Source organism: Dama dama, chromosome 21, assembly GCF_033118175.1.
Source record: "Dama dama isolate Ldn47 chromosome 21, ASM3311817v1, whole genome shotgun sequence".
In the NCBI taxonomy this organism is placed as follows: domain Eukaryota; kingdom Metazoa; phylum Chordata; class Mammalia; order Artiodactyla; family Cervidae; genus Dama; species Dama dama.
This window is the reverse complement of record NC_083701.1, coordinates 28,179,651-28,204,506: the sequence shown is the minus strand read 5'-3', so window position 1 is coordinate 28,204,506 and position 24,856 is coordinate 28,179,651. Positions and strand designations below refer to the sequence as shown.

General features: G+C 36.1%; 1 protein-coding gene across 12 annotated transcripts in view; it reads right to left on the bottom strand.

Moving 5' to 3' along the window:
• Positions 1-24,655, bottom strand: part of YTHDF3 (YTH N6-methyladenosine RNA binding protein F3) — a 33,443-nt gene extending 8,788 nt beyond the window's left edge. For 2 of the 12 annotated variants that reach the window (XR_009689540.1, XM_061123377.1), the window contains exons 1-6: positions 24,353-24,655; positions 23,830-23,854; positions 20,212-20,357; positions 17,842-17,927; positions 16,225-16,269; positions 7,506-9,104 (exon numbers count right to left, since the gene is read on the bottom strand). Coding sequence is in view for 10 of the 12 variants with exons in the window: in XM_061123377.1 (XP_060979360.1) it covers positions 7,506-9,104; positions 16,225-16,269; positions 17,842-17,927; positions 20,212-20,269 (1,788 nt within the window). In the remaining 2 variants the exon portion in view is untranslated. The remainder of the gene's footprint in view (positions 1-7,505; positions 9,105-16,224; positions 16,270-17,841; positions 17,928-20,211; positions 20,358-23,829; positions 23,855-24,352) is intronic. The other 10 variants (XR_009689541.1, XM_061123384.1, XM_061123378.1 and 7 more) reach the window with 9 other exon arrangements.
• Positions 24,656-24,856: the final 201 nt, after the last annotated feature.

Below are 24,856 nucleotides of genomic sequence, written 5' to 3'. Positions count from 1 at the left end.
ATACCTACTGCTCAAGTAATTTCTTCTGTATCAACACAAACTTGATTACTCTGAGACAGACCTAACATCATCTCATCTCAGAATCAAAATTGCTCCAACTGTGAAAAAACTTCTATCAGGGACTAAAACTTACTCTTTGGAAATACTCAACAATATAAAATAGCATAAATGACTAAAATATACAGACTGTTCTGGAAATCAAAACTATTTAATAGGAACTTTATTACAATTATGTCTTGCTTGTTTCAGTTTAAGCTGCAGGGCTTCATCTCTTTCTAAGGAAAGAGTATCATATTTTAGAAGTGCACCCCAATGATACAGGTACTCAAAAACACTAATTATTCTTATATAGAATTTAAAAAGCTATTAAACTAAAAATCTCACCTCAGTCTGTTTACTGATCAATAAGGACTTACAAGAATGACAGAATATAGAAATTAAGTGATGCAGTCATTATAACAAGGTAAAATTTCAGTAAAACGTTACCTAAATAGTTAAGATGGCTATGTAGTCTAGAATTTATACTGGGCAAATATACTCCAGACACTAGCAGTTTTTTGTTTTCTTTATTTTGCAATCACACTGGCTTTATCATTAGAAGTAACACATACAATTGCAAGTTAAAGAAAGTAAAGCTCCCCTACCCTCCTCAAGTCCTTCCTATTTTAACTTAATCTGACAAGCTACCACTGAAGCTTTAAGTGGCATACTAATATATACATTTCTTGATTTGCCAGTTCAGACACTATTGATTCCCATTGTATGGTGGTGGTGGTGGTGTAGTTGCTAAGTCGTGTCCTACTCTTGTGACCCCATGGACTGTAGCCCGCCAGGCTCCTCTGTCCATGGGATTCTCTAGGCAAGAATATTGGAGTGGGTTGCCATTTTCTTCTCCAGGGGATCTTCCCAACCCAGGAATTGAACCCAGGTCTCCTGCACTACAGGCAGATTCTTTACAGACTGGGCTATGAAGGAAACCCTCCTATTGTACATGATGAGCAAGCTATCACAGTGAATGGTATATTCTCTTCTTCTCTACAACAGAGCTCACCCTATTTTAGCTCCAGTGACCATCCCTGACTTTGCCTGCTTCAGGCCAAGCATTAGGTGCTAAGGATGCAGCAAAGAATCCTAGAATCACACAGCAACTCCAGCCAAGAGTGCTCAGGGCATCCCAACCAAGGGCTCATGTCTTTGTCAGGCTTCAAAGACCACGACGCCATTTAACAGACAGAGCAGGCAGATGCTTACAGTCCTGAGATTCACTCTGTACAATGAGGACTGTCTGACTCGAAACGCAAAGAGTCTCTACAGAGGGATATTTATTCTAATGTAACCAGCTGGCAGCTGTCATCCTTCTTGAATTCCTTTTTCATTCTGCTGAAATACCTCTTCAAGTTTTTCAAGGATATGTAGCTAAGCTCTTGTACACCTGAAAATTTTATTTTGTACTCGTCCCTCACTGATATAATTTAACACTCATCTTCAAGAGCCTGATTCTATGCCCCATTCCCCTACACAACAAAATCAGACTTTGTATATGTGTCCAGAGTTGTAGATGAGAGAATTTTGATAGCAGTCTGACTCTCCTTCCTTTGTAGCTTACAGGTAGTAGACATATAATCTGTCTTTTGCTCAGAAAGCTTGTCTCTTTACATTTTTTTTCTTTTAAAATTTTAAATAATCCTGCTAGCTCCTCAGTGAGCCCATTCATTCTGAAAACATGCATCTCTTGGCTCTGAAAAGTTTTCTTTAATCGTTCTGCCCTCTGACTGTTTTTTCCTTTAGAGGCAATGGATCTCCTTTCCACCATGTCTTCCACTCCTTGTATTTTTCATCACTGTTGCGCCACATTTGGAAATTTCTTTAATTTAAAATTTCAGAACTAAAACATTAACACTGTATTAACCCACTTGCTTAAAAAGATTAAAAAAAAATTCTTTTTGATAGTGTTTTTCATTTCCAAGAACATTTTCTGGTTTTCTTCTTTTTACACATGAATCTTAACAAATCAACTTTTGTTGTATAAATTACTTTCTGCTCTCTGAATTACCTATTTGTTTTAGAGGATCCGTCTTGCCTGTTTTTTTTTTCCTTTAGCTTGATTTTAATCAAATATATCAAAATTGTGTGTTCAAATCTAAGAACTATATACAAATACTACAATGACACTGGCATACATTTTTCCTTTAGCTTTAAGCTTCACAACTACCCTTTCACTATAAAAGAGAAAATCTTGGCTTTCCAAGTTTTATATAACTAGAACTTTCCAAGTTTTATATAACCCAACAGGATATGTGTGATCGGCTCCTCCATAGGGTGCTGTGCTGGCAAAGAAAGGTGGGGAATTCCTCAACTGCCAAAATAACCAGAAGGGGAAGAAAAAAATTAGTCAAAAAAAAAAAAAAAAATCTACCAACGACAAAATGAAATTATAGCTCTTTACACTTCTTCTGTTACCGCAAGTCGGCTCAACAACTTAAAGAAAAACATAAACAGTAAGAAAAGAAAGGAAATTACAGTAACCACAAAACTAAATGTAAAATTTTAAATTACAAAAGTCCTATTAGAAAGTACAGGAAAACCTGCCCGTGAGACCCGTGATCACAAGACCCCAGCTTCGGGCTAAAGATAAACTAAGGAGTGTTGGCTGTAAAGGGTGAGCACTGGTTTCTCTCTAAAGCCAGTCACTTTCTTTCTTATAATAAATCTTTCTCTGCCTGAAGAAAGAAAAAAAAGAAAGTACAGGAAAAAAGTTTCTCAAACTTGGAGAAGGCAAAGATTTGAAGTTATGTTAGCATAAATGTTTTAAAATAGTTCTTATTATTCAAAATTGCTTGGGTTGTTCCAATCTTAACCTAGACCCTATACTACCAAAAAAAAAAAAAAAAAGCTAAAAAACCCCGAAACACTTAAAAGGACACTGTGGACCAACTGAAAGAATATCATGGTTACTAAGAGAATAACCTTATTCTTAGAAAATATACACAATATATTTCTGGGGTAAAGAGCCATGATGTACGAAATGTACTCTCAAAAAACCCATATTATGCAAGCATTTTTCCTGCTGATGACATTTAGGTTGTTTCCTGCTATTTACTACTATCAACTACACTCCTCAGAACATTCTTCTATGTATTCTGGGGTAGGTGGGAAGTTTTTCTTAGGTACGTACCCTGGAGGAGAACTGCTGAATTGTAAGGTACTGAAATGTTCAGGTTTGTTAAGAAAATGCAAAACTACCCGCCCAAAACTACCTGCTATATCAATTTAATGCTCCCATCTGCAAACAAGTAAGACATTTTGTTGGTATACACTCCAATACTTGCTATTATCAAATTTCTTAATTTTGCCAAATGAGTAGATATAAAATATTTTCTCATTATAGTCTTGAATTAACTCTTAATTCATTTTCTGAATTAAGAGTGAATACCTTTTTATACTTACTAGTCATAATTGTTTCCTCTCTCATAAAAGGACTATCCTTATCTTTTGCCCATTTCTGTATGGGACTATTTTTTTCTTAAACTAATTCACAGAAGTTCTTTATATATAACTGTCTTTGGTCAGTTATGTTAAATTCCTACCAGTTCCTAGCATGTCTTTTTACTTCCTTTAAAGTATTACTTACTTTAAGTACTTACTTTTCTTTTGATGAACAGATTTTAATCCAGGCAAATTTTTCTCTTACAAGTAGTTAAGTCTTTTCTATTACAAGTAGTTCCATTTCGTGTGTCATTTAAGAAACCCTACGCTACCCAAGGTCACCTGGGGAACTGTGACTTCCACAGGGTATCAGAAGCTTTGAGAAATTTCAGCTGAATACAAGACGGAAGGTGTCATAGTAAAAGTGAATATTAGGATAATGACTTGCTGCTCCTTTTATTTAAAAAAGAAAAAAGGCATAACCAGTAAAGGAAATCCTAGCAAACACCACTGATTTGTCCTTTCTGATGGAGCCAAAATGGACTATAACAGACAAGGAACACATCCTTTATCACTAGGATGCCCAGAGCATTTGAAAGCAATTTTTGCTGGAAAGCTAGAGTGCAAACACAAGCATATCTAAGAGGAAATACACAAATGAGTAACAGTACCAGGAAGAAAATGGCAAGGACACATGACATCCCAAACGCCAAACAGTTAATCAGCAGGGGAAATGATTTCCTGACATGGTGGTTTCAAAGTCTAAGCAAAGTCAAATTTTACCTACTAGCATGTCTTATTCCTCACTGATGAATCACTTAACTGGCAACATCAACATATTGGGTTGGCCAAAAAGTTTTTTCAGGTTTTTCCATCACATCTTCTGGAAAAACCCAAACAAATGTTTTGGCCAACCCAATACATCATGGCTCTCTCATTTCCATATCTGCAATGGAAAGACAATATGCAACTAACACAAGCACTAAAGCACCACACAAAAACAAACCTATTTCAGGGCAAATACCTGATCCAGATGATCTCTGTATGGTTTAATAATAGGAAAAATTAAAAAAGCCAGAGTCTTAAAATATTTTTTTCACACACACACACAAAGACACTAACAAAACTACAATGAGTTCAGACAGACACAGGGGAAAGATAAAAGATGAAGAGGGCAGAAAAAGATAATCGGGGGAATACTATAAGCTGGTTGTGGTAGTTACACAAATCTACAAATGTGTTACAATTCATAGAACTGTACACCCCAAAAAAGTGACTTTCAGGGTAAGATTTTTTTTTTTTAATTTTGTTCAGGATATATACAACACAAACATTTATAGAAGCTTTACATTCTCCAAATCTGAAAGCAACCAGATGTCCTTCAAAGAATGATTGGTTAATGAACTGTGGTAAATCCATATAATGGAATGGTAGTAATTAAAAGGAACAAAGAACTGATTGGCAAAACATAAATTCCAAAGATATAGTGCTGAGTAAAAGACTCCAGTATTAAAGTTCACATACTGTAATTTCATTTATGTGTAATTATGGAAAATGCCTTACGAAGACAGAGAAAAAGGTCAGAGAATTACTTACTAGAAGGGGGAAGGGAGCACTTGACTAGAAAGACGCAGCAAAAGGTATTTTTTAACTTTACTGTACTTTAATTTTTAAAAAGAGAAAGCTAAAGAAGTTATGGAAAAGGAAGAAGTTTCTAAAAATGATAATTACAGGAAGCAGAAATAAGCTTTTAACAGTCATCTTTGTGCTCAATAAAATCAAGATGGGCTCTGAAACAAGTGATTCAGGCAAGAAAACAACAGGTATAAAAGGAGACATGGATGTGATAATGGAAGCAAACTACTGCTGTCTGTGAGGTACAGAAAGCCTTACAAATTACAGAGTCAACAAACAGTCAAATCCATGACATGGAAGTTCAATTCTGAGAAATTCTCCAAATGCAAAGAACAATAATAAAGATAGGAACCAATGGCACTGAAGGACCCAAGATTCAGTATTATTTTTTGCCATTACTAGGGAGAATAAAAAAAACTTGGCCTATAAATGAAGGAATAAGTAAAATTATGAGAGACCTACATTGCACACATTCCACATACATGTTCACACTGCAAGAATAAATTTTGTGCACACATAGAGAAACAGCTATTTCCAAAGAAAGAAAATTTAGGCTGGTCTCAGACTTCTCCATAATATAAAACTATAAATAACATACTATAAATAGAAAACTATAAAACAAAGCCTGAATGAAAAGACTGTGACCCAAGATTTCTATATCCAGATAAAACTGTTGTTCACATATCATGGCCAAAGAAAGGCATTTTTTGGATCTAGAAGCACTTAATAATTACCAAATTACTCTCCCCCCCCCAAAAAAAAAATTGATGATGATAATAAGATTCAAAATTAAAATGTCAAAGGTGGGTTTAGACATGTTATAAAAAGACTGGCAGTAAGCCATGAAACAATTTAAATGCGAAAATTTTAGGTTTAAAATTATACAGTTTAAATCTTTGTTGTATATATGATTATAAAACAAATAATTTCTGAGACAATTACATAACAAAAAAATAAAACTAGGATAAATTTTCAGATTGGGTAGAGAAGAAATGTGAGAATATGTAAAAGGGTGACCTGTCCTTAGTGGTGGGAGAAAGAAAAGTGCAATCACTTCTTCTGATTCGCTCGCTGTAAAGGTGCTTACAGTGAGGCCACTGACTCAACTGCTGAGCTCAAAAAAGCTACTCTTGATCCTCTTTTTCCCTCACTTACCACATTTAACCTGAAGAAAACTCAAAGATATCCAGCATTTCATTGGTAAGGCTGAGCAGTGCTTTTCAGTCAGTTGTATTGTGCTTAATTGTACTCAAAATTCACCACAGTGATCACTAGCACCAGAATCACCCGAGATGCTTGCACACCAGGCCTCTAATCAAACATATCAGATTCTCCTAGAGTGGGATTCAAGAAGCTGCAGTATCAGGAAGCACCTTAACTGATATTTGTATGGCCTAAGTTTTGGAAACTTACTGCCTTAGGATCATTATTTCCAACATTATTGAGCAGTGAGGACTGTTATTTGAAACAGTTCCCTCTTCCATCCAGACTAAGAAGCCACAAGATACTTAGGTTCACACAGAAACAAACCACTGATGTTTTACACACAGAACAAGTTGAAGTTCCTGCTTTATCTTCATTTCTACATAGAAGCTTTCCACTGTAACCAACTTAATTTACTGAAGAAGCTTCTAATGAGCTCTGCTTTACTTGAAATTTAAATGTATTATGAATGGAAAAATCTGCCAGTTGTCTACTCCATCCATTCTCTTCTCCTCCTAAAAACAGAACTCTGCAATTTACTTTTGTAGTTTGGAACAGAAAACATTCCTCGGCCCGTCCTGCTCTGTGATCAAACCCTGGCCAACCTGAGGCAAGTGTAAACAGTGTTTAACTTCAGGGTCAGTCTCCCTTAAAGTCTCAGAGGGCAAATAACAGAATCAGAAACCGAATTCTGCAGTGTACATCCAAGTCCACTTCATCTCAGTTCTAAGCTGTCTCGCTAAAGTCGGATCCTCACTATTCAATATGTTCTGTACAAATGCTATTAAGTGCACAAATTATAAATATGCCTCAGGAATCTTAAGGGAAAGTATCTATTTATCATAAAGACAAAATCAGTAGCACTCAAACATTTACTTAAAAGCTGTTTGTCTCAAACTCCAAATACATACTCCCATAAAATTAAAGTTAAAAGATCAGCGACTAGAATCCTTAGCCAGTTCTTAATAACGAATGCAGAACTCAGAGCTCTGATGAAGAGGACTCAAAGACCTTTATCATCTGAGGAGTATGAAGAATAGGCAGGAGGCAAATTCAGAGTAAGGGTTGCCCGTAGGAAGGCATCCCAGGCCTTCAAGGATGTTTGTAGAATTCTGTTCCATAAGCTAAGTGGTCAGTTTCCTTAAACTCAGAATATAACACCACAAGGCATTAAAGACTATCCATCCATATACACCACCCCAATGAAAAGACCCTACACACAAAAATTATTGTACTCTTACCCTACGCATGGCTTCCTCCTCTTCTTGACGCTTTTCATAATGTGCAAAGTCATCAAAGATTGAGGTGGTATGCTTGAAAGTAGCAATTATTTTAAGCACTTGCTTAGCTTTTTCTAGGGGTACCTCTTGAGTGTCCCTTGAATTGGTAACTGGTTTGTTGTCATTATTTTCTAAGCGAATATGCCGTAATTGGTTATTGGGGACATCTTTGACAAAGATCCATTTAACTTCAAATTTGCCCTTCCACTTATCCTGAGACCAGACACCAGCATACGCATTATAGTCCACAACAGACTTCATCTCAGCCACTCCACAGAAGTGTCCACTGCCATTCACACTGAAGAGCAAATAGAGTGGGCCTTTCCCATTCAGGGAACGGTAAGCCGCATCCAAACGCTTATTCCCATGCTCAGTACTACACCAGATAGAGTACTTAATGGAACGGTGTATGTCGTCCTCAGAATAGCTCTTAATTATAAACACACGTCCGTTCTTCAGGTTCCAGTCAAAGTCTTTGGGATTGTAGTTGTTTATGGCCTTTAGCTTTTCCAGCACGGGGTGCACTTCCACACTCGACGGGGAAGCGCTGACAGGAACGACACCTAGACCAAAGTTTTCACTGCCCGCTCCGTTGTTCTGGTTGAAGCCGGCCCCCCGGTTCCGGGGCGCCACCCAGCGGTTCTGCAGCTGCGGCTGCGGGGGCTGCACTTGGTGAGGCTGGGCCTGTGGCTGAGGTCCTTGCGGCTGCTGCGCTTGTGGCGGCTGAGGCTGCGGTTGAGGCAGTTGGCTCTGCACCAGGGGTGGTGGCTGAATTAATGGCTGAGGCTGCTGGATTATAGTCTGAGGAGGCAGAACTGGTTGGGTTGGTGGAGCCTTTACCACTGACCCCTTTTCGTCCCAAGTTCCAATATTCATGTTGTGTTTTATAGGAGGTGGCGGCACAGCGGAACCCCCGATGCCCACATTGCCCTTGGGTTTAAGTTTCGGTTGAGGTTTGGCGGGCTTTCTGGCAATGGCTGCCCAGGAGGTGGGTTTCGGAGCCGCACTGCTAACCGGGGGCACACTATTGGTTGCGATGCTGGTCATACCACTGCTGCTCAATGCTGTTCCTACAGTTTTCGTCACTGCAGCGGTCAGGTCACCACCAATTTTCAGTCCGGTCATGCCTTGCTCGATACTGCTAATGCCAGGCACCTTGCTCAAAGTATCATTGCCAAATCCAGCCTGTCCATCAGTAATAGCTCTCCCAAGAGAACTAGGTGGATAACCGTAACTGCTACTATAAGCAGAACTTTGTGTTGATTGTCCCTGAGATCCACTTGTCCCCCATGTAGAGAAATCAGCATTACCAGGAAAAAAGTTAAATCCATGTTGACCAAGAAATGGAGGGGTATTTCCTAATGCCCCAGGCTGACTAAACACACCGTCTGGTATATAATGATGCTCTCCATTACTCATCTGTCCATAGGTTGTCAGATATGGCATAGGCTGGTCTCCAGCTGTGGACCATGCTGCTTCCCCAAGCGAATATGGAAATCCAATGGATGGAGCATAGTAACTAGGCATGTATGGATCTGACATTGGTGGATAGCTGTTATTCTGGAAAACAAGAGATCACAGTCAGGAGTGACGAAGATGTGGGGGGAGGGGAACATCCCTAAAACCAAATTGTTTTAAATAAATGGGAAACAGATGTACCTGTTTCAGATTAAAAAAAATTAAAAATTTAAATCTGATTTTATCAAGAGAAAAGTTTACTGATGACTACTTTAATATATTTATAATAAAATCACAGGGTTTTGGGGGGTATGGGAGGTTAAGATGGGGATTATTTTTGTATAAGACCCAGATCCTCTGGGCACAATTTAAAAACACTAATTTCTACAAAAACTTGATTTATAAACTTTGCAGAAACACTTGATTCTTAGCTTTATTTTAAGCAACTGATGTATCAAAAAATTTATGAGTAAGGATTAAATGAACACAGAAATAATGCCAACTGATAGAGGAATTACAGTGTATCTATGATGGAATCCAGTTCAGCAATTTTGTATTTTTATAAAAAATAGAGAAATGTTCGCACTGAGAAGAAACAAAAAAAGACTTAATATTATACAAATCCATATTTAGTTTTGCCTTGCTCATTCTGAAAAACAAAATGAAACTCTAATAGTTTCTTAATGGTTGGTAACAGGTGCCGCTTTTCTTATTCTCTATGTTTTAAATTTTACATAATACGGTAGTGGTCCAGTGGCTAAGACTCGGCACTCCCAACACAGGGGGCACAGGTTCAACCCCTGATCGGGGAACTAAGACCCCACATGCCATGCAATGCAGCCCAAAAAAATAATAAATAATTTAAAAAAAGAAATTTTACACAGTAAATTTACCAACTTCCTGATCAGAATTTTAACTTAGAAATAGTTAAGTTCCTACCATTTTTTCCAGAGTTACTGTAACTAAATTGGTCTTTATTTTAAATGAAATGAACTAATCATTCATTTAGTGATGTCAAAATTCAAAGCTTATTAAAGAAAAAACTCAAATTTGTTAACTAGCCAATGTAAAAAATAAGAGTCTATGGATTTCTTTTGAAGGTAGGTTTCTTGTGCCCCAAATCTGTCTAATATAGTCAGCCCTCCAGTCCACAGGTTTTGCATCCGTGGATTTAACCAACCATGGCACAAAAACACTCAGGAAAAAAAAGTTTTTCACTAAGTTTCAAAAAGCAAAACCTGAATTTGGCACATGGGCAGCATGTTTAGATGGCATTTACATTTTATTTGGTATTATCAGTAATGTGGAGGTGATGTGAAGTATAGAGGAGGTTGTGCATAGGTTATATGATACAGATGCCATTAGGGACTTTAGTATCTGTGAATTTTGTTATCAGTAGGGTCCTGAAACAAATTCCCCCAAGGGACAATCTGTAATAGATTTTCACTCTATATTTTGGGTGTGACTTTTAAAGCCTTGAACAGAGCTTTAAATTTTGTAAAATTCATCAAGATGAAAAAATTAAGCTAATATCCAGTCGAGACAATTTGTATTCCTTCCCAAGAGTCAATACCATTTTGAAAATTATTCACTTTACACTCTAAGTTTCCTGGAGCAAAGTGGAGAAGGTGATGGAGCAAAGTGCATTTTTTTGGGGGGTAGGGGTGGGAAGGGCTGTTACTCTCTTGGGATTACTCCTGTCGCTGCTTTCCCACTTGAGAAAGAATATCAACACGAATGTGTGACAATCACATCATAGATACTACCTGGACTTCATTTTATTTTTTAAAAGGCCTATTACTAAAAGTTAAAATGCTTTACTATTACTATTAAGGTATCTGTGATATATACCTCACAACTGTTAAACTTTACACTATCTATAAGAAAGCTAATTTAATATTGTCTTTTGAAATAATTCTGATACAATTAAATGAAAATAACGAGAATCAAATAAAGGTTGCATTTAAAAGACACAGATTTACCAAGTATTTCCAGTTAAACATGAACTTAAAAACAAAAAACAACTGTGATTTAGCAATATTTAAAGAAAAAAAAAAGACTTTAAATATATTTGATATTAAGTAAATTCCACTGTATTTGAAACTGGAAATATGTGTGTCAACTATTTACTAATTTAGTTTTTAGATAATTATTAACCATATCTGAAAATATATTCAAAAAACTCTCAAAATATTAGCATGAAGGAAATGAAGCCTGAAGAATGCTGAAAAATCACCAACAGTGGTTTGATAAAAAAATAAAATTCTTGAAGGATAATGAACAAACTTCATTAGCCAGGGATACACTCACATCTGTGTTTATAATTCAATCAGTAAATTACTTGTTGAAAGTATTCACAGTACTTCATACTGAAGTCACTTGAGAAAGCCTAAGTTTAGCCAATAATCAAGATTTAAATTTTTAAATTTTTTGAAGTTATTAAAATAATTCCCTTTATTACTTTATTATTTATTCTAACCAAACACTTACTAAAAGTCTACATTGTTAAAAATACTGACATAAGATATTCATTCTAAAGGAAAACCTACAGTTAAGAAGACATACTGCACAGGGAAGTGGAATATATTCCACACAAGGGAATAAGAGAGATAAAAGAACATGCAGGTAATCACTTTCAAAGTTTTAATTTAGAATGTTAGCCTGAAATCTGGACTCAGTACATCCTTACCTGGATGTGGGAGTGGAAAAACAAAGTGAAAAGCTTTGAAGCTCATTCTTCATGATAAAAGTGTTTGCAAAATCATACTCATAAATTATATTGAATATGCTTTCTTTACCCTCACAAATGCTAAATTCTGCACAACAGTTACGTATCAAGCTTCTAATTTGTCTATACATGTCACATGATTCAGGTATTAGCAAACTGAAGAGCCAGTGAGCAAATATTTTAAGCTTCACAAGCCAAATAAAGCCTCTGGTTGCAGTCACATATTCATCTTTTTATAACCCTTTAAAAAGCTGCCAGCTCAAGGGTTTCCTCAAAGAAAACAGGTTTTGGTCCCTGGATCAGTTTGTCAAACCTGGTTTTAATAGATTATCTATTTATACTGATTCCTATTTAAAAAAAAAAAAACAAAAAACCTGTACCATTAGATTCAGTGTGTAACAAATTTTTGCCATTTCTTTCACTTCTGGGGCTGGACCAGGTCCAAACACTTTTGGTGTGGAGATTTTTATTAAATATAATTATTTTTGAATGATGAGTTTTACTTCACCCCTAAATTAGTGATTGTGTCAAAATACTAAGTTTAAATTACTTTAAAATGTGCTCCATTAACCACAAGTGTTTTGTTAGACAGCTCAGGCTAGTCAGCAGAGAGGCTCAGCTGTCCATACCTAACTCCAGAGCTATCCACAGTGAGCACAATACATAAATGGCCTACTCTCTCCAGTTGACCAAACAATGCTAATTCCTAATTCTTTCGGTAGTTATAGCTGAAAGAGAAGCTTTTTCCTTAGCTCTGTGAAAGAAAAACCTAAGCAGTCTCCTTATCAGGCTAGTGTTTCAGTTTGGGTTCTAGAGAAAACAAAGTTCTGGGAAACTATTCAAAGTTTAAAAGTAAGATACGGTAAACACGTTTTGTATTAGCAGAGCTTTGGTTATAACTGGAAATATTTTTCAATGTCTTGCCAAATATAAGGTAAATTCTTAATTGCTAAGTGGAGTATCAATTAGGAGAAAGTACCTTGGGTAAAGAAGGGGAACAAAATTTCCACCTACTGATGATGGAAAACAATAACTCAAAACTATCTTTCACCTTTTACTTCAAATCTGGTACAATGAGGTATAATCAATTTAGCAGTTTATGTCCAAATAATCACTTTAAAATAGTTTATTCGTAGTGAAGTTTCACTTTGTTGTTTAAAGATATATGACCTCTAAACAAAGTGATGTGAAATGTTTGGTATTTCTCTCTTACTCAAGAACTGGAAATAGGAAGATAACAATATGCACATACAAAAATTGATATAATATTCAATGGAAATAATGAAACATACTTGTAAGGTAACAGATCCACAAACCCTTTACCTAGAGCATAAACTCAGAAATACAATCTGGAGAGAGACCATTTAATTATATAAGGTAGATGTGACGCCAGGAGGTATCTAATCTAAATTCTAATCCCAACCCAGTACTCATCAGTTGTGTAAAACCAAAATCAAGTTATTTAAACACTTGAGTTTTCTCAAATATTGAAAGAAATAAAAATAAGGTACCTAGGACACACTAACTAGTCAATCAACAATAGTTGTATTAATACAATTTAACTTGCCTTTTGAAAATATAAGTTTAAAATGTAAATTAATCAGCAAATGCATATAATTTCACTCAAACTGACTAGCCTGGATCTTTAGAGTATAAAGTCATGGAATGATACAGCAATTGTAATCAAGGACACAGTAGGTTCAATTCTCTACCAGTTTCTATGTCAGTGATCATCAGATCATTTAATTTCTCTAACCTTGTTCCTTCATTGGTAAATGGGATAACACTTGCTGCTCTAATCAATTACAAAATTTAAAAAATCTACTTGTTAACTGCAAAGTGCTAAAGTACAGGAGTTAATCTTATTTTAATTTGAAAACAAATACAGAAAAGATTAAAAATTCTTCCTTAGAATTTCAATCATTTATAATTATCATTTCTTAGCCTTGTGATATAGGGCAATTGTTTTCTATTATCTCAAACAAAGTTTGAACAACAGTAAGAAAAAATTCATGATTACTGTTCTGACCTGAGGGCACTTCAGTACAACTCAATTATAACTGAGTCTTTCAGTTATACTAACTTAATACCAATTTTTACTTCATAAATATCCAAACTTTCAAAAGAGAATACTGTACAATGTCTTAGAAGGTCAATACAAAAAAGGTTAAAGTATTATTCACCACTAACAGGACGTCTGCAGAGAAAACTGTTATCCATTAAGAACTTGAGGTACTTCAAACTCCAGAACTAACTTATTGGATTAACAACAAAAAGTTGAGTTTAATATACTTTTACTGTGTATGTGAATTTTATTATTTTAAAATTATTATACTTTTAAAAAAGTGTAATACATGCAAATGTAATCATATAGATGTCAATAAGAAGATGTAGCGTTATACATTATACTCAATCTGAATATTTCACCAACAATACTTCTTTACTCCTTAATTCTAGCAGTTAACCTAATCTACTTATTCAATAAATACTTAATGAATCCTGCTACATGCCAGATACAGTGCCAGTCACTGGAGACGGACAGAAAAAGATGGTGTTTGGCCTAGAGCATTTCACACCTTTAGGAGGGAAGACAATCTAGGAAGGACAGTTACAGAAATGAGAACAAAGCAAAACAAAACACTTGAGTATAAACAAGAGGGAGCAAGTAACTGAGAAAATCAGCAGACTTCACTAAGCAATAGATATATGAGACTGTGTGTGTGTAAATCATACACATAGATAAAAAAAGTTTGAGATCATGAAAGAAAATATTCAGAAAATATTTAGGTTTTCAGAAAATAAGTCCTATTCCCTAGATAATGTAGGTGGATAAGTTGGCCAAAGATGAGTCAAGGACAGAATGGAGCCACTATGAATATATCCACTGTGGTGAAACTTTGCTAAGTCTTTAAACAGGACTATGGCAACAGACTACGACTTTAAGAAGACCACTGGGTGGCAATATGGAATCCCCAGTCAGGAAATCATTCCAACAGGCAGAGATAATGAAAACCTCACCTAAGGGCAGTAACAGGGACAGAAAAAGATATTTTATGTTCTTAGTTCTCTATACCTCTTCTCTGATCAACACAGCTATGAATTTATTTCCCCATATATATATATATACACACAAGCAGACAAATTCAAACTTTGGTGTTTTTCAATTTATTCTTCAAATTTATATGCATAAATCACATGGCATCTTTTAACAGTAATTAAACCTGAATTTTCAATCAACTTCCTCGTTAGACTATTTCGAGGAACTATAGAGAACTAATTTTAAATCTTGAAGGACATTTACTTTTTAAATTACCACGAAAATTATTTTCTAAGATATTGAGCACTAGGAAAATAGAAGAAATACACTGCCACAGAAGTAAAAGACCAACAATCTGTTTTTAAAGCATCCCTGAGTTTGAACTGATTTCGCTCTAAGTATATAAAACAAACAATAAAAACCTTTCCAGACTAAAGAATATAATTTTTATTATTTATAATAGCAAAATCAGATGAAGGGATTTCATTTTAAAGACATAATGTGTTTTTCGTTGAAAATTTAATTAAACAATTATTTCGGCTAGGTTAGTGCAAGAAGCTATAAATACTTGCATGACTTTAAATCTCCAAATAATTACTTCAAATATTTCACCAACAGAAGTTTTCACTAATCTACTTTAAAAGGTCAATTTGTAAAGTATTTTCTATTTCAGCTAAGTAATCACAACAAATTTAAATTTTGTAAGGCTTATCTTTAAGATTTCAGATAATTTTCAATTTTGCTCTCCAATAAAGCCAGTTTTCAATATTCTATAGTGTTCACGCTCATGCTCAGTTGCTAAGTCGTATCTGACTCTTTACGACCCCAGGGACTGTAGCCCCCCAGGCTCCTCTTGACTATGGGATTTCCCAGGCAAGAATACTGGGGTGACTTGTCATTTCCTTTTCCAGGGGACATTCACAACCCAGGGATCAAACCCATGTCTCCTGCATTGGTGGGTGGATTCTTTTACCTGCTGAACCACCAGGGAAGTGTTAGTACCATTTACCCTGATTAGATCATTATTTTTAGTTATTACAGAAAGGTAACTGGTAAAAACCTATTCATTAGTACTGGCAAGAAGGAGGTGGTAAAATATAGTCTCACTGGTATCAAACTTTTAAGACATCTCTTTAAATAGCACATTACATTAATTCATCATTGATTTAAGTGATTTAATAGAAATCATAAGACCTTTCATTTAAACATCACATTAAAACAAACCTTTTATAGATGTTTTGCCCCAACATAAGGAAACTTTTATGATACAATTTAAAAACTGGATTCACTAATGTAAATGCCCTTAACAGTTTAAAAAAAAAAAAAGACTTTCCAATGCTTTATGTGAAATTGTATGCAGAATTCCAACATATAAAACACATAAAATGCAAAGCACAGCTCTGGTTGCTACACAGGTGGGATCCAGGTTACCCTCCCCAGGTCTCCCCTAGGCAGACCTGAAGCATCTCTGTGGAATGCCAAAAAACCAATCTTCTAAGTCCCTGTGACAAATAAATTATGAAATATCTGTTACCAAATAAAACAAGAAGATTCTTACAGGCAGCAATTCTCAAACATTTATAATCCATTAAAATTTCTTGAAAATAAAGTTTGAACAAATATTTCAGAAAATACTCATTCTGTACCCTTCCTTAGACATTCTATTTTACATTATAACACACAAAGTATAAAATCAAGTAGCAAAAAACAATTCAATTATTTAAACCAAATAAATTTCCCAAACTTTTCTAACAATGGAGACCTTGTTAGCAGAGTATCTACTATAACTCTTTATTAGAATTTCTCAAAAAATTGGAAACACTGCCATAAGGGATGTTAACTGAGATTAGTGTCTGGGCCCAAACAGAACACAGTACTGTTTCTTTTGTTTAAAACCTTCACCACACCCCCCAACAAATGATCTTTCCCTACTTTCCAGTGATACATTCTTTCACACCTATAGGTGGAAAGTAGATCTGTTACTGAGACCACAAAGTTAGATTACATAAGCATGAAAATAATTTTTTTCATTTTTTTTTAGAAGTAGCCAAACTTCTAAAAAAAACATAAATTTTATCACTCATTTTAATTTTTTCTCATTTATTTATTCCCTCTCAACATACTCGAGGGATGTAGATCAACTGACAGAAGGCAGTGTTAGAGAGAAATAAACATAGATTAGGTTGAACATAACCATAGTTCTCCAAAGTCCTAAAAATAATCATGTATTCCACAAATTGGGAACTACTTTTTGTTGAAATTTTCTCTGCAACTGCAAAGTTCTATAACAATATTTGGTTCCTTGTTCTTTTATTAAGTTTAAAAACAATCTAGGGTAATATTTCAAGGTACATTTTTTCATGCATCTTTTTATAAGGAAAATTAACAAAAGTAGTTTTGTTCCAAAATGTTGTCTCTAAAGAAACTGTTTAATAATGATTTGTTAAATTTCCAGTAGTGATATTTTTATTAACAGAGATGCAGAAATGGAATACAGAGACTAAAGAATATCATTCAGTTTGGTCAATATTTAAGTCTAAATTATTCCTGTATATAAATTCACAAGATTATTTGTGAAAAATTCAAACAAAGAACCTCAAAAGCCACTAGTTACTTGATTTGATGAAATTCTCTATGCTTACAATATATAAGGCAAGTGTGTTTATCATATCTTTAATTCTATTCCTTATTATCAGGTTAAATAAAAATTTTAAATATACTAACCAAAAATTTCAGGTACAAACTGTCCTCTCCCCAAAATTTCTAATTAAACCTTGTCATTTGCTTTGGCTATGAAGACATGGCAGCAGCATTGAAAGATTAAATTCAACAGTCAATCTAACCACAATATATACAAAAGCTCATCTTTAAATCTTTAAATTTCATAATTGAGTTTTAGCCATCTACAATTTCCAAAGAATTCTCCTGTGTCATAAACCTGCAACTGTTACTCACTATTATGTAGGCACACTATATTAATACATGATATAGTTCCTCTCATTCAATTAAAACATCTATTTTTAAAAATCAATAAATATTGTTTCATTTCCTAAACATGGGACTGTCAGACTTACCTGATTTGTCTGGCTACTTAAGTATGGCTCAAAATCATCATCATTTACAGCATCTTTTTGATGAATCGAACCGTTTTGTACTGAAACTAAAAAATATGTTTGTATTAGATATATTGTAATTATCTATATGAAACTCACAGAATAACCTAATATTTTCAGTATTTTTCAAGTCGGCTTGGAAAAAATTATCCTGAGTTCTTTGTTCTTTTCATTTAAAAACCCCCTTAAGGATGACTTAATTTTGGGTATAAATATTTATATGGCACCAAAAACTTACAAATCTTGGATATATAAGCCCAAGATCCCATAAACACAAACTATATATATATATATATATATATATATACACACTTCCCACTACTAAAAACATAACATAAATATCTCAATTTCAACACTGTAGTAAGCAAACAGTTAAATTTAAATATTGGAAGGGTTTGCTAATGCTATATTTGAATCTAAAATAACCACTTCAGGCAGTGTTGTTGAGAAGATAGATTTCTGAATGTTCTCTACCTTTGCTAAATCACTGTAACTATTCAGTCCAATAAAGATAAATAAATAACCTTGTTTGGTAACCAAAGTTAAAATCAGTTTCTTAAGAATCTCCAGTTAAAAATTCACTTCAAGTAGTATCACAATAAAATATCATAAAAAACCTAAATAAAAAGGGCCTTAACACTAAACAATAAACAATGAAGAGTTTTACAAGCAAGTACAAATAAAACTAAGACACTGAAGATAACCATAATATTCTTGCAACATATGAAAACACCAGTTAGAGGCTGATTTGTAACGCCATGTTTGTTCAGAGATCACTTCCATCAATGCTCTGTATGAAGCTGCTGTTCTGGAAACTGTCTCAGGACTCTTAAGCACAGACTCAAGGTGGTAAAAAGACCCTGGGTGTGAGTCCCAAATCCAACCTTGAGAGGCTGGGAGATCTCAAGTTAATAACTTAGCCTCTCTACTCTACTTCCCTGTTCAAGGAGGTTATTAATAGTACCTACTTCATCTCATCTGAGTATTCAATGACAGTATTTAATAATCTTGGATATTATTATTACATAAAATATTACAAGATCCAAATAGGACTAAAAATTACTTTAGGACCACATTAACAAGTTTATGACTGACTAATCTCTTAGGAACAAAATAAAGCCCTTCAATACCTGAAGATTTATTGCTGAAAATACAATGTATTTTTAAGTATAACCATTAAATATAAAATATTATAAATTAAGGTTAGGAGCAATGGATTTAAGTTGTGTGTTCTTATATAATAGCATCTCTATTTTCCCTAATTATTCCAAAAAGTTTAGGGACGTAAACGAAATATACAAGTTGACAGAAACATGGGAGCAAAGCTAGAAAAAAATCCCTTGTTTTTTGCCATCCTGGGTATCAATGATCACTCAAAAACTACTATTCTCTTAAGCCTTCAAAGTAGACCTCTCATGAATTCTCCACTGCCCCTCAAAGCCTCTAAGAGAAACCTGAAGGTCACCATGATCCTGGCTCCACTGAGGTGGTTTTACTGTATTTGATAAGGACTGTATCAATGCCAGAGCTGAGCTGAATGTGCTCCCCAGGATTTAAATATGTAACAACTACTAGAAACAAAATTAAAGTGGAGGGTACTTTAAGTTATTTCTGGTAGACTAATCATTTCAGCCCAAGAGATTCTAATGTATCTGCTCTTTACCACTCCTTTATCAAAAAGCTAGTTATGCCTGATCCATTAATCTGAAAAACATGTCTTCACCACACTCCTGGACTGGTACTTATGTGTCGCTGGTATGTATTCAACAGTATCTGAAATAGCTACCTAATATGAAATCACTTATACTCATTATAGAGTCTCAGAAAGTTATTCTACACTGCTGTAGTTTTTTTCAAAGTACCTGCTTAAAATTAACCTAAATATATATTATACTACTATTCTTACTCATTTCCTGTTCTTTCTCTTCTTCTACAAGGCTGAGACTAAGAAAATATTCTCATACACTAAATACAGCACTGAATAAATACAATCCAGTCTTTTATAAATGATGTATTAAAATGTCTAAGAAGTCCTAAAAGATTATCAATGGACTATGTCAATCTAAGGAAAAAAATGTTTTGTTTCAAGTATTTCACTCATACTGATAAGCAATTTGCATCAAATTAGAATCTGAGTAAGAAGCTAGTCCTTGAGTCTCAGAAGCATACCTTTCTTAAGGAAATTCAATTGTCTTAAAGACTTTAGGTTTTGGACATCACTTAATGACAATCTAATGTCTTGGAGCCCAAAAGCCATTAAAAAGTAATGAAATCTCAGCCAATTCTATAGTCTGTACAAGTTCTGCAGGGAAAAAAGAACAGATGACTTACATGATTCTTCGCCTGTTTCCTCTGCTCTATGAAGCAGAGTCAAATCAAGATAGAACATGGGCCTTAGAAGTCAGGTGATTCTTTGCTCTGGTCCTGACTACATCAAGTTAGGAAAGTCAACAGATCTGTGCATCATGTTTCCCCACCTATAAAAACAGGGACAATACCATATACCCTGTATCTCCTTATAGGGATGTTTTGAGGATTAATAAAATGAAGCCTGTAACAACAGTAAGTGCTTTGCAATCATTTCCAGAGGGGGTAGCGAGGGGAGAGGATACAAAAGATACTGCCAAAATACAAGGCATTTTCCATTGCTTTTCTGAAACACTAACAAATAGTCAAATTTAGCCTAATTTTTTTTTTTAGCCTAATTTTTTATAAATTGTGGTACCAAACAATGAGCATTTCCCTCTGCTCAGAGGGGTAGGAAAGGAAAGGATGGAAAAGATAAATTCCTTTCCAAATATTTGCCTATTTTTAAACTTAAGGGAAAGGAGGAAGCAGGCAGCAAGGCCTGAGGCCACAAGGAGCCTGGGATCTGACACTTCTTATCTGTGGTGCCTGCAGGGAAAGGAAACACTTTAACACACTTTTTAAAAGTATATACACTTTTATTCCAGCAAGCAAAAATTCAGCTTGTTAATAAATAAAATGATATTAAGTCAGCCTTAAATTATGGGCCAATAGATACACAATTATCCTTAAATTTCTACTATCCTGCAGTACTACCCTGGCCAAGAATAACAGTTCTAATACTTAACACAGTGACAATCTATCAATTAAAAAGAATTTCAACTTATAAATAAGTAAACTTAACAGTGTTATTTATGCTACAAAAGCATTTTTGCCTTACAAAGAGAGTGATACAGAATTCTTTGCAAATTTTCGATCCTTCAGTGCATTTAAGGACATACAGAAAAATACTCAGTAGAAAATCAAGACAATAAAGCCAGGTATTAGGCTGATGCTGTCAACTGAAGACTATTAAGAAAGGAAATTCACAGTCCCTGAAATCATACTAAGTCAACTAAAAAGGAATATGCTTTTCAAAACTTTGATAATTCCTCAGAGACATGCATTTTTCGTGTGTTAAGTCTTGAATTTAACTTTCATACTCATCCTTAGAATACTGGGCCTTAGTTCAAGGAAAGTCTTTCTGCTTCATAAAAATAAACAAAATAAATATAAAACGATTTTACTAGCTTGAAAACCAAGTCAACTAATGCAGAGCAGCTTTTTTCAAACACAGTTACTCAGAGTTATCAGTTTGCTGGAGGTGCTGCCTTCTTGTAATTCTCCCACAGAGGCATAAAAATACAAGTAATGTATATGCGTATCTGTGTACTTGGGAGTATCCACCAATTTACAGCATCTTATGTTGTGTCCAACTCTTTTGCAACTTTATGGACTGTAGGCTACCAGGCTCCTCTGTCCACGGAATTCTCCAGGCAGGAATACTGGAGTGGGTAGCCATTCCCTTCTCTGGGGGATCTTCCTGACCAGGGAACGAACCCGTGTCTCCTGCATTGCAAGCAGATTCTTTACTGTCTGAATCACCAAGGAAGCCCCAGAAGCATCTTAAGTCATTACGAACACTTTTAAGGCCAGTAGATTTTTTTCCCCTCTGCCATGTCTTAGGCAACAGCTTTCCTGCACCTTAACAACAGATTAGGTGAGGCAGCAAATACAATGGCTACTAAAGTGGTGGGCTATTTTAACTACAACAACCCTCAAAACATACAACAGGATTCAAGGCCAGAATTATTACTTTTATTTAACGGAGAGGGGAAATTCTGACCAAGAGGTGTAATGTGCTCAAGATCACTTGGCAAGTCAGTGGCCACAGGCAGTATTAGAACACAGGTCTCTTAGGGATCCTAGACTACTGGATCCATGGGTAAAACCGTGAACTGAATAGTAAGAAAGAAAATTTCTTTGAATAAACATTTATACAAATAAATACTTTGTATGTGTGTCTAAATATATCTAACAGAGGTGATACTGATGGATGAAAATAATTTTAATAACCTAAAATATTTGTAGTCAATACACAATTTTGTTTATAGGAAATCTGTATCTCTAATATCAATGATGCCATAAGGACACACCTAAGTTAAATGACTATGTCACAAATCATACTTATAGTAATACAGTAATGCTTTACAATGCTGGAGATACTCTTATCTTGTTTTGTCAGACAAGTACTGCATAGAACTTGCACACTTACCTTAAAGCAGGTAACACAAAACACTTAGCATTTCAAATAGCCTTGCAAAGTGCCACCTCCCCACAGATCTAGGATAAAATAATTTATGCTAGGCAATAATGACCACAGATTTCACATATGCCCAAGTCTATATACTTTCTAATGGGCAGACCAGCACAAAAGAAATGAATGGATCACTCTCTCTAAATTTTGAAACCAATTTTTTAAAACTCACATAAATCAATATCAAGTTGTGAGCTTTATGCTTACAACACAGAAAATAATTCTAAATTAAAATTAGTCTAAAAATTAAAATTGCTGTTTATATATAATCAAAATGAAGCAATGAATTTATTACCTAGTGCCATTATCTAGCATGCAAAACTTGTCAAGAAATTGTACAACTCAAAGAAAATTAACTAAACTGTGTATACGGAACCCAAGCCTTTCAAATTTATTGAAATAGCTAATAAAAACCCTAAAAATAAAAAGGGCACTAATAAAAATATTGAATTTACATCTAAAAGGCTCTGCAGATCTTAATAGGCAATACTTTGTAACAGAAATAAAAAACAGGAAGCTTAATTCTGTTTAGTCTAATTTCAAGCCCTATTATAAAATGTAACAAATACATAGTTCACTGCAATGTTATTTAATTGGCACTGTCCCAAGAAAGCAGTTATTGTTCTACACTTACAAATGTCACATGATTAATGTCATGTTTCAGTCAGCTGACTGTATTGTTCCATATTAATAAAAAAAAAATACATTCATTTTTAAAAATGCTTGACTTTCAGTGTTACTTTTTTCCCTTCTAACTAAAGAGTAAACCACATAATCCTGGCAGGAACCTCACAAATTATTTCCTTCTCAGTCATTTCTAAAATACCATATTGAGTCAAACCTTTCAGGGCTAACAGAAACATGACATGCCCGCTCAGTTCTGATCTCTAACAGGCTATTGCCTCAGTGTAACTGACTTCAACAGAACCAGTGATTAACAATACAATTTTCACCAATGTAACAGAAAAATTATGTGGGTTGCATGTTTCGATGTAAACCAGACATGTCGAGGGCAATGTCCACCTATCTACATGCATTTGTTGAATCTGCAGAACTTACCTAAAACAAACTGTAAAATTAAATAAATGTCACTACAATTCATAACCAATACCTCAAGCGAAGTACAACTAATGAAACTGTTACTTGTATCCTTTTGATTCCTATAAAAGTGGCTTCAAAGCAAGGAACTACCACACTTTCAAGACAGCATTTGGCTGCCTTAGCTGTGATGAACTTTTTCTAATCCTGCATTTCCAAAAAAAAAAGATCAAAAACAAAAAGGTTTTCACGTAGTTTAAAAGTATCATCAAACTAACAATGAGAAGATAAAAAATATCCGAACTCACCTTTATTTCCTTGCCCTTTAGGTCTCTGTGTAGCAAGGTGAAAGGTGTAGTAATAAGAAGGAAAAAAAAGGGGAGGGGGGAGAGAGGAAAAGTGTGTTAACCCGAGACGTTACCGAAGACAAGTTATTTTAAACAATCCGCGTAGGAGTGAAACCCACCACATCCTCCATCGCCACCGATCTCCCCACAATCCCGGTCCTGAAACCTCCCACCCGCCACTCGGAAGCCGTCTCCCCGGGCTCGCTCGCTCTCAGCCCCGCGTCTGCCGCCCTCGGGACGCGTCCGAAGGCCCCGGAGCGCAGTCCTGCCCGCACCCTCCGCGGCCCCGCGGCCGCCCGCCCGGGCCGCAGGCTCCGGGGCTACGGAGCACGCCCCGGCCCAGGCTGCGAGACCGCAGCAACTTGCGCCCCGGGCACCGTTACGGGCCGGGCAGCGGCGGCGACAGGGAGGAGCCGAAGCCCCAAGCGAGGGTGGAGCTCCGCGGCTCGGGCCTTAGCCAAGCCTGCGGCCTCTGCTCCCTCACCTGATCCACGCTAGTGGCTGACATTCTTCACCGCAACCCGAGAGCTGCTGCTGCTGCCGCTGCTACCGCCGCCGCCGCCGCCGCCGCCTGGGCCTCTCCCCGTGCACTCACAGCAGTTGGCTGCCGCCCTCGGCCGAGAGGCTCTTCCTGCCGCCGCCGCTCGCTGAGAAGCCAGAAAGACGGCCTCGCGCTCGGGAGTTGGTGGAAGGGGCTCGTCTCTTCCGCTTGCACGCTCCTCTTCCCCTCTCGCTCTTCGCTTCTCGGGTCCACAATGGCGGACAGACTCCCTGGTCTCACTTCCGCTCCGAGCCTCCCTGACCTTCCGCTCTCCACTCTGACGTCCGCGCTCACCTCGCTCTTCCTCCCCCACCCTCCCGCCGCCGACCTTGGCTCCGCCCCCGCCTCGCCACGTCATCGGAGACGGGCCCGCGCGGTCGGCCTCTTGGCGCAGGCGCCGCGGTGGGAGCGCGCCAGGGGTGCTGCGAGCGCCAACTTCCAGTGGCG